At 39.0% G+C, this 18,290-nt stretch overlaps 2 protein-coding genes and 1 long non-coding RNA gene across 3 annotated transcripts in view; all 3 read left to right on the top strand.

The window, feature by feature from the left end:
* The window catches only part of plekhg4b (pleckstrin homology domain containing, family G (with RhoGef domain) member 4B), a gene marked incomplete at its 3' end in the record, with an annotated part of 29,043 nt that extends 28,600 nt beyond the window's left edge, over positions 1–443 (top strand). Inside the window, exon 23 of the mRNA XM_084471834.1 lies at positions 436–443. Within this exon, the coding sequence (XP_084327960.1) occupies positions 436–443 (8 nt within the window). The remainder of the gene's footprint in view (positions 1–435) is intronic.
* A 4,737-nt stretch (positions 444–5,180) lies between these two features.
* LOC311351153 lies at positions 5,181–6,430 on the top strand. Its single transcript, XR_014636717.1, has 4 exons — positions 5,181–5,296; positions 5,385–5,477; positions 5,870–5,986; positions 6,068–6,430. It is a non-coding gene; the product is annotated as an uncharacterized lncRNA (long non-coding RNA).
* A 1,783-nt stretch (positions 6,431–8,213) lies between these two features.
* Positions 8,214–17,712, top strand: ptdss1a (phosphatidylserine synthase 1a). The gene is made up of 13 exons (XM_084472094.1): positions 8,214–8,401; positions 8,872–8,963; positions 10,657–10,701; positions 11,366–11,490; positions 12,372–12,530; positions 12,866–13,017; positions 13,608–13,749; positions 14,158–14,270; positions 14,419–14,484; positions 14,976–15,075; positions 15,231–15,299; positions 15,914–15,977; positions 16,102–17,712. The coding sequence occupies exons 1-13, from the start codon at positions 8,217–8,219 to the stop codon at positions 16,194–16,196; spliced, it is 1,407 nt and encodes a 468-aa protein (XP_084328220.1). The 5' UTR covers positions 8,214–8,216; the 3' UTR covers positions 16,197–17,712.
* Positions 17,713–18,290: the final 578 nt, after the last annotated feature.

The following is an 18,290-nucleotide window of genomic DNA, read 5'->3' as shown; positions in this document are numbered from 1 at the left end:
AGTGGTCCTCATTACCCTCTGTGTTGTTTATTCAAACAGAGCATCTTCAGTGGTCCTCATTACCCTCTGTGTTGTTTATTCAAACAGAGCATCTTCAGTGGTCCTCATTACCCTCTGTGTTGTTTATTCAAACAGAGCGTCTTCAGTGGTCCTCATTACCCTCTGTGTTGTTTATTCAAACAGAGCATCTTCAGTGGTCCTCATTACCCTCTGTGTTGTTTATTCAAACAGAGCGTCTTCAGTGGTCCTCATTACCCTCTGTGTTGTTTATTCAAACAGAGCGTCTTCAGTGGTCCTCATTACCCTCTGTGTTGTTTATTCAAACAGAGCGTCTTCAGTGGTCCTCATTACCCTCTGTGTTGTTTATTCAAACAGAGCGTCTTCAGTGGTCCTCATTACCCTCTGTGTTGTTTATTTTCTGTGTATTTTTCTTAGAGCTCTGAGGTAGCACTAGGTCGCTCCACCGTGGTCTGAGACTGACGTGGTTTAGTTCAGTAAGTGGTCTACCCAGTTGTCTCTGTCTCTTCTGTTCACACGTTTAACAGCGCTTGGAAACAATGGACTTCCTGACTTAGATGTGTGAAAATAAAAAAGGGTGCATGTACCGTGCGAGCACAGCCGCAGCGGGGGTGAGCTTGGCTGTGGGGGCTCTGTTCTCTGATTGGTGGTCGGTGTTTGTTCTGTTGGTGAAGCCTCCTTCCTCCTTTAATGTTCTTTGTATCTTTAAAGTATGCACGATGCACAAACCTTCTCTAATGTCCATTTGATTTGTTCTTTTTTCAAATTTATTTTAGCTTTAAATGATGTACTTACTTTAATTATAATGATATAGCTTCTAGTAGTTTCATGCTTAAATTCGGCTTTCAGCACTATATGCTGTATACTATAAGATAGAAAATAACATTTATTTTTAACTATGAAAAGTGAATAAAACCACACTTTAACAGATAGAAATACCTGCAGCATTCTATATATTTAGTTAGAAATCTATTGTAGATTTTAGATGAAGTATTGACTATAAAATTAGTTGAGATCTTTATTATCGTTGTTGTAGCATTATCACCAGATAGTCAGCCAACTAGAGCCAAATCAACCATAAAACTACAGAAATGGCAAATATAATCCTAAATAATCTGACACTGAAATATATCACGTCCACCCCTAGTCCATTAGTCATTGTTTTCTTAGTTTTTTTAAACTAACATTTAGCTTTCGAATCACTTGAAAAAATATAATTTTAAGAAATGAAACATCCTCTTTCTCCTCCATTTCAGCTCTAGGGTGGAGGAACTCGTTCACAGCACCACAGTGCATACGTTCAACAGCAAATCGGAAGATGGGAAGCAAGTGAGGACAGGATGGAATGACAATGTCTGCTGAGCACTGAGAGTCATGGCTGATCTCACAGCCCTTAAGACTTGATTATGGCATTTATTGTTCATGCCTGAGGTGTAAATTAATACTAAAGAGTATTAAAGTTGATGGAAATGGTACGTCATGTTTTGCATATTTGTTTGAATTTACTGCTGTAAGTATGTGGCAATGTTTATATTGTAGATTAGCCTTTATTTAGTATTTTGCAAGACGGAGAAAGCAAAGAGTAAGTTCTGCATTCAAACTTTAAGATTCTGTTTATAAAAAGTGTTTTCATGTGTCATTCTCAGTTCATTTTGTAAGTCTGTACAGTATTCAAAATGTTTTAAGATAAAATAAATATTTCATGTCAACACAGTTTTGAATGTTTATTACATATTGCTGAGACAACAAGGATGAGCCTGAATACCTAATAACTCATTAAAATATAAGACAATATTATATATATTTGTATATACATAAAATAGCACAAGTTATTGTCTGCATAAAAACAAGTTCAATGTTAACCATCGCTACTAATGTGGAAATTGTTGATCCATCTCATTGTTGGCAGAAAGTGGAACCTTAATTTACCACACGGCCCGGGTATATGAAAACCACAGCCCAGGTACCAGCGCCTTTCATTTTAAAACTGGCGACAGTTAAGGTGCAACTGAAAACCACAGACTAGACTAGAGACTAGACTAGAGACGTAGAGCTGTCCTCGATGGATCATCTATCTTTATAATACATTTGAAAGCAGCGCACTATGATGAAGACTTATTTTTTTATTGTTCAATATGATGTACCAGTACCAATATGATGTACACCTGTGATTCATTTTCTGATCTATTGAAAAGTTCAGATTTACGCAATGAAGTTCATTATATGTTGCTTAAGAATTGTTTGTGTCTGTTTCTCTCCCACCGAATGCAGACACAGAGAACCAGAGAGAGAAACAAGTTGAGCCCCATCACACAAACCTCCATGAGCTCTAGCTGAATGAGAAAGGAATAAAGACACATAAAAACACTTTTAAATTAGTCCAATAAAAAGCACAGTTCAAATGGGGTCTTGCCATCTGTGCACACTGCTTGTGTTCACGTTGGCATTAAACAGAACTCACATAAGGTTTCTTACCATCAAGTGTTGGTGAAGCTGGATCCCCACGCTAAAGTCAACACTTATGATAACCATTTCCAGTGTTGCCATGACTACACCGGCCAAGTTAAGGAATTGGCATACCTGAAATAATTGTACATGATAATACATGTTTCATGTGCATCATAAACAGAATGATATTCTAATCTATTGTGTTGTACTTACAGGTAGTAGTCTTGGATTTTTTCGCGAAAGGTTTATTAGTAGTCCAGTACCAAAAAACTGAAAATAATCATATTAAATATCATAAAATATAATAATAGGAATAATAATACATGGATATCAATCTATAAGCAATTTATATTATGAGCCTGATTCATGAGTCTGAACCAATATGTACAATTACTCCCTTTGGGATGAATATAGCAATATCTATGAACCTCGTTAATAGAGATAAAACAATGTGCTTAGAAAAAGACAGAAGAACATACACGAATTACATTTCCTGTCTTAAAGTACGTTTTATCTCTTACTTTAAATGTATGTAAATGCTATAACTCACAAATGGTCCAGTCAGGAATGAGATTCTCAGGAGTACATAAAGAGATTTAGTCATCTCTAAAGTTATAGCCAAAGCCAATGCCACGGCAACGCTGAAGACACCGTCCACCATCTGAATAGACTGGAGCAGATACACAAATAACAAATACAATGTTTGATGATTTCTGATTCATTTCCTTATACCATTTTATGTGTATTGCAAAATAATGTTTTACAGTGGAAATTGCAGCAATTTCTTATAATAATTTAGATTTCTGAAGATAATATTTAAGAGAAGCAGTATCAGTCTGTGAACACTGTAATGCAACTTTTTAATGTCACCATTTCATCAATTATAATTCACGCTTTTAAATTAAAACTAGCATCTATAACAATGTTTGTAAACTACTTAAATCCCCAATCTCATTACATTTGTATTAATGTCATGATGATGAATGAACAACACCAGGACAAAAGCCTGCAGTCCACTGTCCAGTTTGTTTGTTGATTTTAAACTTTGTCTGCAGCACCTTTTCTATTACTCCAACCTAGAATGTATTCTTTGATTGTTCTCAGCCTTACTTTATAGAATCTGCTAAATTAAGTTTGAGGTCAGAAATGGCAGCTTCATCAGAATAAATGAACAGGCTCTTTTGACCTCACATTACCCCCAGCACAGCAGGAGCTATCCCCAGCAGAGCACGTAGGGGTCTTCTCTCAGCCCGCACAGGCTCCAGGGGTCGGTAGTATTTGATGAGAGGGCCGGCCTGGTCCTCAGTGTCCATCTCCTCCTGGACTCTCTGGATCTCCATGGGACTATCTGCACAGGCCATGATGTCCCTGTGACATCCAGGAATCAAGTTGCTTCGTTTGTTTTTTGATAAACAAAACTAATTCGGTCTAACTAAGGAAAGTCTTTTCTCTGAGCCATTAAATAATGGCATTTGTATAATTTTTTTGCATTGTTGCAGTCCTTGAATTTCATATAATATTGTTTCATTGTAACCGCGTGATATAATAGTAATTGACTGAAAACAATTGTTTGCAATATATTCTAGTCTGAATTTACATATGGTACATATGGACATTATTGAAAAGTGCCATTGCGAAAATGGTGTATGTAAATCAATACAGATTCTCAAGCAAAACATGATGAACAGCAAAACTAGTAATACTACACATTTAATTTAACAGAAAGCCACACTAATCCTTACCGTGCCTTCTTAGTTCAATATTAATTCTGTGCTGTTTGCATCTGACTCAAACTATCTTAGCTCTCTGACCACTAAGAGTCCTCTTCCTGCCGAGGGGGGGGTTATGGCTGCTATGGATGTTAGTGAATATGAGATGTGAATGTATGCATTGATACTGGGTAGATAAGAAAAGAAGTGCACTACTGAGAAACATATACCTCAAAGGGAAGTTAGAAAAGGGGGAAGTACTGGTAAATAGAGTCAGTCTGTCTGCGGACAAGACCGAGAGAGAGAAAGAGATAGAGAGAAAGAGAGACCAAGCTGATCTAATAGAGGAACTTAGATAGATAGAGAGATAGAGACCGTTTAGGACGCAGTGTGTTCATTACACAACTCACAGACAGGAGGCTTTAAACTTAATCAAAATAAACCAGGTGAGTATCAATCAACACACACACACACACACACACACACACACACACACACACACACACACACACACAAGCCATATTATTTGGTATTTTAAAAACAAACATTTTAAAATATGTATTTTTTCACAGGTAAAGATGAAGCATACATTTAAATGTGATGAGGGCATGCTCATAACGATCCCACTGGGCACTCTGAAGGACGGCCAGCAGGGGGAGCTGATGCCAGACCAATTCCACTGTGTGTTTACAGATGTCTACAAGGTGTTCATTAGTAAGGGAAAACCAAGGAGAGTTGGGGTATGTATTTATTGTTTTTACTCAAATAAACATAAGGTTTATGTGAGGTTTATAGAAGCTCTATGAATGTGCTGGTTTGAGATTCGTATATTTTGTAAATAATTGTAATTCAATTTCATTTAAGGTAGCCCAAGCTATTGTTGGTTTATTTATTTTTGTGCTGAGCTTTGTCCTGCCAAAACAGGATGCCAATCCTGTTTTGGCATCCGCTAATATTCTGGTAAGGAAAGAAAATTATAACAAATTAAAAACCTGTTTTCATGAAAAAAAACTAGACATTTAGATGCAGATTATTTTTTATAATTCTCTTTACATATAATGTAGTTCATCGTCTCTGGAATGCTGACCTTTGCTGCAGGCTATTCTCCGAACATGCATGTGGTAAAGGCCCTTGAGTTTAAAAGTATAAAAGTATAATTCTAATGCTATTGATAAGCACTACAATTCAGCTCTTGTTTTCTATCTACAGGCAAAACTATCATTTATTTGTAACATCATCAGCTTCCTCTGGTCTCTTGCGGAAATCGTGATCTATATACTGATTCAAGTGTACAACTACCAGGTATTAATCCCTTCAAATTTACCCATGTCTTACTCGCATATATTTACAAACAATCATAATTTTCTTTGAAGTCTAAATATGTATATATGCTGATTTTGTATTGCCTTTAAGTTCATTTGTGTCTTATTTTCTTATTATCATATTTTATATTTTCTTTATCATGGGCAGGGCTAAATTGTAACAGGAATAATTTCCCCCTGGATTAATTAATAAATAATCTGAATCTAAATGTGTTAAAGGGTTGTTATTTTTATTCTAAAGGTTTATAATCAGCCAATATTAACAACCTAATTCAATACCTGTTCCATAGCTTTTTAATCAAATATGTGATTATTAAATCTGCAATTTCAAATGATTAGTAATGCTCATCCCATTTAATTTCCTTCCTTTAGGTGATGCATGGTATTAATGGAGTTATTCTTGCCTTCCTCGGCGTTGAAATGGGGTTAACCTTATTCTTAATCTACTGGTTAAGTCAATGCGTATGTAGACCTAATTTTAACACTCTGGTAGGTTACATTTCTACTGGTACTCTACTTTTTATTCATATCTGATGTCATTATCATTTCTAAATAACCTTTTTTCCACAGCCTGTTGTACGGCTTCAGGTTTAGCTTCGTGGAAGACTGGGCAAAACCTGTCAATCTACACCGCTTTCTATTTGGGAATGATCTCAATTTTCTAAAACCAGCTGTAACTTGAAGTTTTTTATTCTTGTTGTGCTACTTGCAATGAAATGTGTGTATTTGTGTAGAATGTATGAATGTATAATGATGATTTATTAAAACAAAAGGCGTACTCGCCATGTAGGCCTATCTGTGCAATATCACAACAAATCACAAATCAAATATCATATCTCAAGCTCATATCTGGTTATTTGTGCAAATGTTTCTTGTGCTTTGACTTTGAACAATAGCGCTTTATTTTATCATCATTCCCATGATAGGAGAAGAGATAATGCACCTCATTGTTAATGTAAATGTGAAAAATGCATATAATACTGAATAAAAGAACAATTTGTCAGATATGACCTTGACTTTTTTTTATTGTTGATATTGTGTAAAGATGCTTTTAACTGGTCTTTAAGAACCTTCCACACAAAGGGGTTGGCCAGCTAGAGACTACTCATTCAGACCAGCGGGCGTGGGACAGGACAATGTCTAGGCATAGTATTTCTTCATCAAATAAATCCTGTTTTTAACTACTAATAAAAAGTTTTACAAGAAAGTTGAAATAATACTCAGTATAGGGTTGGATAATTGGCATAATCTATCGGCAAAACGCCGTTTAATAACAACAAACAAAAAACCTTCGAGCATCAGAATGTACTAAACCACATGAGGCAAAATCAACTGAGTTCAAGCACTCTCTATTTATTCTGAGGCATTAAGAATACAATTTAAAATGGCAAGAATGTAGAAATGCCCAAAACATATATCACCAGGGAAAAACAAACAATTCAGTTAAATTAGAGAAAATCAGGTGTCCTTCCATCGTTTGACTGAAGATCCCATCTAACACACACACACACACACACACACACACACACACACACACACACACACACACACACACACACACACACACACGCACATACACACAGTCATGCAGATTTATCACATATGTGTATTTCGTTTTATTTGTGTATATTAATTGATTGAAATGTCTTGTTCTTCTGCTGTGAAACGCAATTTTCCAAGTGACCTCGCTTTACTTCAAGTGATATTATCTTATCCACTACACGGAGACGCGCAGAGACCTCTCTCTGGGGCAGCCCTGGACCCCGGTATGAAGGCCCTGCCGCGGAGCGCCATCTAGAGGCCAGTCTGTGGTAATTATGATATAATTCGCATATGAAGGGATTTTTTTCATGCTATAGAAAAAACACAAAGAACATCGATAATTGATTGTTTATAATTTATACGTTTTTAAATAAAAGTAATACTTTGTTTTTAGTAACAAGCTATATTTTACAGTCAGTTGAAGACAGATCAGAACGATTAAGGAAAAAATAGCTTCTCTACAAGGCCCATATTTTGAACACCTCCCAATACCTCCAGTAGTGTACCGTTATGACCACTCCCTTCTCTCCCTCTATCGGGCTCAGGGGCGGAGGAGGAGCAGGTTGGAGGAGGGGACCTCCACCACCTGATGCTGCTCGATGACCCCCTCCCCCCATCACCTGCCCTGAACAACACCTCTCACTCGTTCACACTCATTGCTTGGTGAAAAATAATTCAAGTGAAGTGAACTTTTGCACTGCACATGCAGTTTATTTTAATTAACTTAATTATACAAGTAAAACGATTTTTTTATCTACATGTGGGCTTTAACACAGTAATTGATTATATAAGCGGGGACAAACCCATATCAGTAACAAAGACAACCTAAACAGACCTAATTGTTTTCCCGAAATATCATATCAATATATGAACGGTTCGATTTGGAGGCACTCTCCCTCAAATAATTCAAACTTAACCATTTTAATTTGTATTTATTAACACATTTAGAGCTATATCTAGATATAGAGATATAGCTATAGATCTAGTATATTGTATATTGTAAAGTGTTAAACTTTGAAGCCATTTCCTAGCGGTCTCCGGCACCGTGGCTCCGGGAGAAGGAGGTGTGTCAGGAGGAGGTGCGTGGTTCCGGGAGAAGGAGGTGCGTCAGGAGGAGGTGCGTGGTTCCGGGAGGAGGTGCCTGTCTCCAGGAGGAGGTGCCTGGCTCCCCAGGCAGATGGCGTCCATGTATAGCGGAGGCTCCCACACCCTGAGCAAAGATGATGTGAATTACAGGATGCATTTCCGAATGATCAACGAGCAGCAGGTGGAGGACATCACCATCGACTTCTTCTACAAGCCGCACACCATCACCCTGCTGACATGCACCGTGCTCAGCCTCATGTACTTCGCCTTTGCGAGGTAAGATCACCTCGGCTAGGTAGCTTAGCTCGACTCACCCAGGAACCATGCACCAAGTCCTCCCCTGTCTTCTTCTCTGTCCGCTTGCTTCGACAGTCGGTAGTTGCTGAAAATAGTGGCCAAAAACTACCGATAAGTGGCACATGTTTTAATGTGCTGGTTGATGTTTGACTTTATAGAAGGTCATCGTTATGTAACGTTCACGCACATCAAGGGACTTTCTGACATCCTGCAACAAGATCCCGTTAGCCAGCTCGTCCTGTGTTCACTATATATCTAACAAGTAGGGTTTATCTTTCAAACATTGGCTCTATGTATCCTACCCTTGATCGCCCATTCACGTCACTATCGTGAATTATTAAATGGCAGTGTTCCGTAGAGACAGGCACCGAGTAGCCTCTCTTTAAGACCTGCTCGGTGCTGACATCGTGTTGTTTGTTTGTTTCATATTTGTACATTCGCACATGCAGAGACGATGGAAACCCAGACAGTAACATCTGGGTGGGGGTGATCCTGGTCATCTCCTTCTTCCTAGTCATCAGTGTCCTGGCCTTTCCGAACGGTAAGCACTAACGAGGCATTAAAGGCATCATATGGAACATTTTAGCATTCAAATATCTAAAAACGTTTACAGCGATGTTTGTTGTGTAATAGCATTATCATTATCCCAATCGTTTCCAACAATTTTCAAACCCAGAGAAATGTGTATTTTTATTCACGTTTGACGGCCTGTTACATTTGGTCGCATGTTCCTGGCGTCAGATGCCCCTTACCCCTCACATCCGGTGAAACACCGGAAACAATAATTCTGTCATTAAAATTATTATATATAAAATGATAATATTATTATTATACAATTAAAATATCGATCTAGTTTACTAGGATGTGCTGCTTTGACAAGTGGCTCACGTCAGCCATCAAGTTAATTCAGTGTCTCCCACACATATTTTTTTATTCGTCCTAGATAATGACATTATCAGCGACTTGATAGTGTTTCCCTTACATTGACAATTGTTTTACTATGGGGAAAATCGTATTTCATTGTACAGTCTAAATCTTAACCAGTACTCGTTTTGTTGGTGTGAAAAAGTCTACAACCATATGTGTACAACGATCAGTCAATATACACATATTGAAAGTTAATCTGTGCTCTATACAGTCTGTGTGGTGACACCCGCCCTGGCACTCAAATGGCCATGCACTTTATGCACTTTCTCACTTCTTCTTTGCTATAAGCGTGTTTCACATCAAGCATGCGTTGCCTCGCATAACAATGCATTCAGGGGAAAAAAAAGAAATGCTGGTGATAACTTCCCTATGCGACATGTCACATGTCTTTAAAAACTAGCGGAAGCTACAGGGTAGCTCCCTCTGTCTGCTTTTCTGTGCATAATGGTCTCAAATAAATGAGGACATAAGACACTCCCATCAACATTTCAAAACGTTGCCCTAGTTGGTTGGAATTACCACGTGGAATTTCCCACGTGAGAAATGACATAACTCCTTTCAAAGAGGCCCTCTCCCAAACTATGCTTGTTCAAACTACGAGAAGTGCACCTGTGTCCGACTTGACGTGGTGGGAACTCCACGTGTTTCTGACTAGTTCCGGTGGATGTTCTGGTGGAAGTCTCGTGCACGCATGCGCTCAAATGCAGACGATCTGAAACACGCCTGTTTACCGTGTATCCATCGGGAACATTTTGACACGTGAAACCTCTCTGGTCTGATTGCATTTTAGTTTGGCTATGTTTTAGGGAAGGGTACTTTGTGGTTGTTGTTTTATTAACCAAACGCTGGTGAGGGGGCACGCTAGACACACACACTCATACCTGTGATCTAGTCTTTAGTTCCCTGCATCACTTTAAGTCAGAGTTTGAATATTTGTTGAATATCCAATATTTTTCTAACTTTAAAAACAACCTCAACTCTCTGTTGGCTACCTCCACGAGGAGAATCTTAATCGGTGGGAAAAAATTGTAATGTTATGAAATTCAAGTTCAACTTTCTCATGAAATTATTTTTGTAGGATTGTTTTGACCACAGATAACAGCACTGGGCTTACCCACATAACATTATCTACAGCTGTGTGGGTAGTCAACCCCTCCTCCTTGTAAGTTAGCAAGTTAACTTTATGTTACTTACAAAGCAGGCTTGCAAATCCATATTTTCCATATTTTCCAATCTGTTGTCATTTGTTCAGTAAGTACACAGGCTTGTTGACACAATTCAATCATGTTGACTTCAAATCCTTTCAGGGCCATTCACCAGGCCGCATCCTGCAATATGGCGCATGGTTTTTGGTAAGTATCTCTTTTATGTTTTAATATTAATAGTCTTAACTCTATGCTCACTGTGGATTCTTAAAGGACAATTCCGATATTTAGTACATTGAGCCCCCTTCCAGGGTTGTCTAGGATGAAATAGGGTGGTTGACAGCGACATGTTGACTATTGGTCCTGTCTCGGGTATTTGGCTCATTTCGAATCGCCCCTGTCTACTTCAGAATGGCCGGCTACGGGCAATCACAAACATGTCCTTAAAACAACCCTAAACGTTAGTTTTCAGAAATGTGCAACTCACCGAGTGGTTAGTGGTGTTCGTTGATGTTCCAAATCAAGTATCGAAGTGAAATACAGTTTCTGTCGTGTTTTATTTGGCATTTTGTAAATCCCATTGAAATGGAAACCGGATCGGAAACGGAAATGGAAATGGGGGCTGTTTACGTTTGGTTGTAGTCTTTTCGCTCGGCTCTCCGTCTCAACAGTAGGGCTAGAACCAGTTTCCGTTTAATGGTAGGCAGGGGCGATTCGAAATGAGCCAAATCCCCAAGACAGGACCAATAGTTAAAATTTCGGTGTCAACCACTCTATTTCATCCTAGACAATGCAGAACGGGGGATCAATGTGCTAAATACCGAAATTGTCCTTTAATGACTTTAATTTTCTTTCTTCCCACACTTTGAAGGCCTGAGTGTCCTCTACTTTCTCTTCCTGGTGTTCATCATATTTTTCAACTGGGACCAGGTTAAGCAGCTCATGTATTGGTTAGACCCAAACCTACGCTATGCTAAGCGAGAGGCCGATGTTATGGTGAGTTACATTATGAATTGTTTACACCAGGGGTGCCCAAATTCTTCCAAGTGGATGGCCAAAATTTAACCTTGGGGGAGGGTCGTGGGCCAAAATGTTAATTTTGTTTAAGTTAAGTTAAATATGGGTATATATAGCATGCATGTGCAAGATGAACACTATCAAAAAGTAATTTTGAAAAATGAATGAAACTGTTTATTGTGCTTCACATTTATGTGAAAAATTGACTGAACATCAATCTGGCTTCATTCAATTTGAAAAATAATTGAAGCACTATGAAATATTTGAAGACAGACATGGAACATTAATAGGCCTTGGGCCTATATCTTAAATTACAAAGACATTTAGTGCAATAGGCAAAGTAAATGGCACAAAACATGCCCCCATGTTTTGCCCCCAAAATACCTTCTTCACTGATTTGAACAATCATTTTAAATCAGTAATAGTAGTAGAATTGAACAACAGCATGAGAAGGTTTGTAGAAATCAATACTGTACTTACTAGTGCAATAAACAAAGTAACATGGGACCAGACATGCCTCCATCAAGCAAACAGAGCAGAACATACTGCAAGGTGACACCTTGGAGGCCTGGGCCGTTCTGCCTGAAGTAGGCCATCAGTGGGAGACATGAAGGCTGTCCTTGGTTTTATAAGTCTCTCAATATCAGGCTCCAGCTTACTAATTGACAAAGCGAGAATGTCATGTAGGTGAGAGTCATATTAAGCAAAAAAAACAACTACTTTTTTATACAGTGGGCAAGGCGGGCCAAATAAAACCGGTCCCTACAATGGGCAGCCAGGGTTCACATTATTCATACAAAATCATTGTGGATTAAAATGATCCAGGATAGGTGGTTAAACCGCTCTCGTGTTTGTTACAGGAGTATGCTGTGAACTGTCATGTGATCACCTGGGAGAGGATCCTAAGCCACTTTGACATTTTTGCATTCAGCCACTTCTGGGGGTGGGGTATGAAGGCCCTTCTTATCCGCAGCTATGGCCTCTGCTGGACCATCAGTATCACCTGGGAGCTCACCGAGGTAAAACACTGAGAAGATCAGAGGCACTGATCCCAGACAGGGGATGAGGGTGTCACTGCACAAAGTACAGGATTGTGTAAGGAATAACAATAAAAGTAATATAAAACTATGCAAATCTACCAGAATATCGTAAATATAGTATGAGGCCTGTGACACACCTCGTCATAAGCCACCTTATGCCACTCACCCTGTCATTGGGTGTCTCCAGCATGGGTTATAATGCTATTTTCATTAATATATGGATTGCCAATATGTATGTATGAATGTAGCCACTGTATTCTCTTCCTAAAGGCTTTAGTTTTTCTCAATAGCGTTTGTTCTGTCTCCACTTTTAGTTATTCTTCATGCATCTGCTGCCCAACTTTGCGGAGTGCTGGTGGGACCAGGTGATCCTGGACATCCTGCTGTGTAACGGAGGAGGCATCTGGCTGGGCATGACCGTCTGCCGCTTCCTGGAGATGAGGACCTACCACTGGGCCAGTATTAAGTAGGTCCTCTTCTAAGAAGAAGGAGATGTGTTTATATACATGTAAATAATACATCTAATATAGCATCTAATACTAATACCTATTGAAAAATAGCTTTACTGATTCATTAATCTGAACATGTTTCCTTGTTCTTGGCTTAAAAGAAAGGTAGATTAATCTGCTAGTAGACTAACAAATTCAAGATACAGATATAAAACGTTTTAATAGCATAGCTATATAGCTAACATATAACATAGTTGTGTGTTGTTGCCAACCATTCTATGTTGTCTTATTAATACATTAGGTTGCTTTGTTTTTTCTTATTATACAAGTTAAACAACTTCCCAATCATCACATTAACTAGGCTTGGCGTTTAAAATACTTAATCAATCTAAATATAATCAGTATATAGCAATAAGGCATACCATCTGATGTAAGGTGTATATTTTCAATGGGGTGGATTACACACTAATCATTTAATTGGACTTGTATAATACAAGTCCAATTGAATAATAGCATTACACTAATCACTGAAGTGATTAGTGTAATGCTATTATTTAGATCAGTCTTCTGTCTCTCTCTCTCCATCTCTCACTCTCCCTCCCTATAGAGACATCCACACTACCACAGGGAAGATCAAGAGGGCCGCCCTCCAGTTCACGCCTGCCAGCTGGACGTACGTGCGCTGGTTCGACCCCAAGTCTTCTCTACAGAGAGTGACCGGCGTCTATCTGTTCATGATCATCTGGCAGGTAATCCAGCCTTCCTGCGTCTGCAGGGGGATCTGGGAGGCATTGTAAACTCGCTAATCTGATGGGCTATCTTCTTGGTTGTTAAACATGGAAACTAGCCCTTGCAAGAGTCAGTCCACTTATCTTGACTGCGCTTGTCCTGACTGCAAGTCAAGACAAGTCCCCTGCTGTCCCCGCCTTAACTGCCACTCCTGATGAGAGCAGAGGAGTTTGAAGCCTTAAGTGTAATTAATAGTACATGGGAATCCATGAGGCCAATGCACTAGTTCGGAGAGCGAGCACAACTAACTATTTGGATTACTCCCAAATGGAAGTAATCTTAAATTTTGATTATTGAAATCCAACAATAGTAAACACATTATATTGTTAAGCCCAAAAATTAACTCAAAGTCTCTTTCTCTCCTCAAGCTAACAGAGCTGAACACGTTCTTCCTGAAGCACATATTTGTATTCCCAGCATGCCATGCGCTCAGCTGGTGTCGGATCTTGTTCGTCGGAATAATTACAGCTCCAACCGTCAGGTGAGAATGGTATTGTGTGTGCTGAGACACTACCAGCCAGTCTATTCAAATAGCTACTGTAGGAGTTCAGTCATGGTTTTACTTGGTCTTGGCATTTTTTGTATGGATTTTTTTTGTTAACATTTGTATTTTCTTCCTTCTTTGTTAGGCAATATTATGCCTACCTTACAGATACACAATGCAAAAGAGTTGGAACACAATGCTGGGTTTTTGGGTAAGACATATTGTACATTTAGTTAATTAATGAAGGTAAAACCTTTTGGGAGTTTTGCAAATGTTTGAGTTTCTCTCTGCACTGCTGCTACACTGGTCAAACAACCTCACCTACAGTAGACAGTCCACCGTGTTAGGAAATGTGTATTTGAGTACAATTTAAAAAATAATGTTTTTCAAATTAAAAATGTTGTCAAATTACTTTTAGAATGCACTTTAACCAAGGGTTTGATTACTAAACAAAAATACAAATTGTAAAAAACAAATGCAGAAATTTTATTTCATCCCATCTACATAGATGAACAGATAACGATTTGCATTTAGCTCAAAATAGGTTTAATGTCCATTTTCATTTCATGTGGGACTTAATAGTCACCATGTAAGTTGGTCCCAAGGAGTTTTATTTCAAAATGAAAGATTTCAAACCGAGGACTTTTTTCTTATTAGCTTTGTGTGGGAAATTGACGTTTCAATATATATTTTTTTCTCCAGTGCAATAGCCTTCCTGGAGGCCTTGGCCTGCATAAAGTTTGGCCAGGACCTGTTCTCTAAGACCCAGGTCCTCTATGTGATCCTCTGGCTCCTGTGTGTGGTAAGATCAACCTGTTATTCACTCTAATCTGTATCAGGCCCGTAGGACTGAAAGGACTTTTTAGGCATTTTAATTATGACTCCAGTACCATTAATATTGAGTTTATGTTTTTGTTAACGGGTGCCAATATGAGCCACTACTGTATCTCTTTTCAGGCCTTCATTACATTCCTGTGTCTCTATGGAATGGTGTGGTATGCTGAAAAATATGATCTAAAAGAAAAGGTATGTTTATTACTTACTTAATTACAGCAGTAGTTGGATTTGCATCCGTCGTTGGGCTTTTGTAAATGACCCATTTGGGGTACCATCCGGTGCTACATAGCATGTCTAAATGACCTTATCAACCTCTACAATAGTCTTAACAGCTGGAATTAGGACACATGAAATAATAGTCAGCAACTAATTAGAAATGTGTCCATGGTCCCTCCAAGTGCCCACACACGCATGTTGTTGCAATAATAGCCGCTGTAAGAGCGTCTGTGTGAGGTGAAGAGTCCATTCTGTCAGTAATAATAGTACTGCTTTGAAAAACGGCTTCCCATCCGTCGCAATCTTCCTGATAATAGAACGTCAAAGCATGCATGGTCCATGGTCACCACCTTTGTTGTTGTGGAAATGTTGACATTGGAGAGAATTTCTTGTGCCCTTCGATTTGAATTCCCTTTGGATATGCCTTTTTATCGCCCATATTCATCTTGTATTCATTTTAGTTATTGTTCCTTATCAAAAACGGTCCCTGGTGTGGTTCGGGCCAAGGTGAACTCGTACCCTACAGAGAGCCACCTGTTTTGTGTTGACTAAGTGTAAGTATGCTGTCTATCTATTTCTGTTTCCAGGGCTACTCAGACTGGGACGACGGTAATGATGCAGACTCTCCGGACATGACTGAAGGATTTAAAGGTACACTTGCCTTTCTTTCTTCCCTAAATCATCAACAGTAGAAAGAAGCTTTCCTCAACGTTGTTTTTCCAGTGCCTTTTTAAGCATTTATATAACCAGTTCAATCTTCACCATCCACTTTTAGGAGATCTTGACGTGGACGAAGACAGCCCTGCCATAAGAAATCGTGGAAAAGGCAGTGTAAAGAACAAGTCCATCAATGGTCTGGACAGCCAGTAGAGACTGGAGCCAGAGGCTGATAGGCCTAACCTGTACTCCCAACCAAAGGAGCTGGGAGGGAAGGGAGGAGGTTGTAAGCAGAAAGAGTGGGATCACTTCTAGGTGCATTTCTGTTACCGGGGAGAACGGGCTGGCCTATATAAGAGGCGCAGTGGAGACGGCGGAGGAGTTGGATAGACGGATCCATGCAGTGTTGTTTCAAGCTGTTCTTCTCAGGCTTGTGACCCATGGGAGTAGACTCCTATTTGAGCAGTGAGGTCACAGAAACGGGATCTATACCACTGTGTGTGTGTGTGTGTGTGTGTGTGTGTGTGTGTGTGTGTGTGTGTGTGTGTGTGTGTGTGTGTGTGTGTGTGTGTGTGTGTGTGTGTGTGTGTGTGTGTGTGTGTGTGTGTGTGTGTGTGCTCGTGCATTTGTGTGCGTGCACGTCCGTTTGTGATTTGAAACAGTGAGAATATGTGTTAATGACAAAGATGACAAAGCAGTATTGTTCATCCTAGATTTGAGAGCATGGTCATTGTTGGCACAGTTATCCTTATGGTAAAATGATCATTCATAGTTTATGAGCTCAACTATAGTTTGTAGTGGCCTTAAACTATAAAAGGAGTGAGGGTAGTTAACATTTAAATAAAAAGTGGGCTGTCTATATCATCAAATAGCCTTTTGATTTTTGTTTTTGAAGAAAAAGGACTTGTTTTTCTATGAGTTGAATCTACATACATTTCAATGTCCTATCTTCTTTTTCTTTTGCTTGGGACTTGACACTCAGAGCGGAATGCGAACAAGGCGTCTGATAAAAAACAATCTTATTATGAAGGGTGATTAAGAGGTTTGCCTATGTTCAGCCTGAACCAAGCAAAGCACAGTTTAAGCACTTTTTAAGCAACTTCCCTCAAACTCCACAAGCAGTTCTGTTTTTATCTGAGATACTTTACAGTTTGCATATTTGTGCATATTTGTTGTGATTTTTTTTTTTGTTGAGTGTTTTGACTCTCCCTGTACACTTATGGCTGCTATCTTTTTTCACTGTACTGGTAACTGAGAGTAATCATTTATATTTCTGCATGTCTTCAATGTGGCTTCTATTACTATATGCACATTCTTCCTATTGCCTTCAGTTCATTGCATTTGAATGGTTAAGTGTCAAATTGAAGTGATTTAGGTATTGGATGTTAGCACTCCGTGGATGTCTGTTTCTCACTGCCCACCAGGGGCACTGGTTCTTTCTGTTTATGTCCGTCCACTGTCACTGGAACATTCTTAATTCCTGTGTGCTGTGTGCATGTCCCGCTTTTATCGAAACATTTCATCATTCTCGTTTCCGTGAGGGGTGTTTTATCTTTAGAGTAGTTCAACAGCAACACTGTCCTTTAAAAGAACCCCAGACAATCCAGATCTAACCTTTGTGAAGTGGACCAGACATAAGGCTATGCTATGGAATGGTACAATGTCTCTGGACTTAGATGTCATTTGCCAAAACACTCCTATTTTGATGACTTGATTGTTGTTTGTTTTCACTGTGATTTAAGAAAATATTAAAGTTTTACATTTCCTCTTCAACCTCTTTAGCCTGTTATTTCATCTAAGGGTTTTATTATTATCTACCTTAAGGTATTCTAAGTGCAAATTGGTTACACTTGAAGAGCATGTGTTGGTGGTGAAATGCATTACTTATTAACTGAATATAATCATGTTAACATGATTTCTTATGTGTATGAAGTTGTACATGTTATGAAAGGCTAAATCACCTTGCTTGGCCTTGGCAGGTCACTGCCGTGCAACGGAGCTCGGGATTGGCTGTCAAGTGCTGCTCCTCTGTTCTGAAGGATCCCATTTCACTGTCTGCGCGTCAGCACACTAACGGACTGAAATAGCTGCCGTGGAGGGGTATATAATGGCCATGTATTTCAAGAAACACCAATCATTTCTTTCAAGATGACGGTTATGCACTTAGTAATATATTGCTTATTTTCTTGTCAAATAACTTTCCAGTGTCCTGATGTGATTTTGTTGTATTTGATTAATCAGACAGGGTTTTTTTTAAATCCTAGCCCATCCCATCTCATATTTAAGCACAAAGGACAGTTTTTTTCT

The sequence above is a fragment of the Micromesistius poutassou genome (genome assembly GCF_964030765.1).
Source record: "Micromesistius poutassou genome assembly, chromosome: 8".
Classification (NCBI taxonomy): Eukaryota; Metazoa; Chordata; class Actinopteri; order Gadiformes; family Gadidae; genus Micromesistius; species Micromesistius poutassou.
The sequence above is the reverse complement of the archived record's forward strand: the minus strand, read 5'-3'. Positions and strand labels throughout refer to the sequence as shown.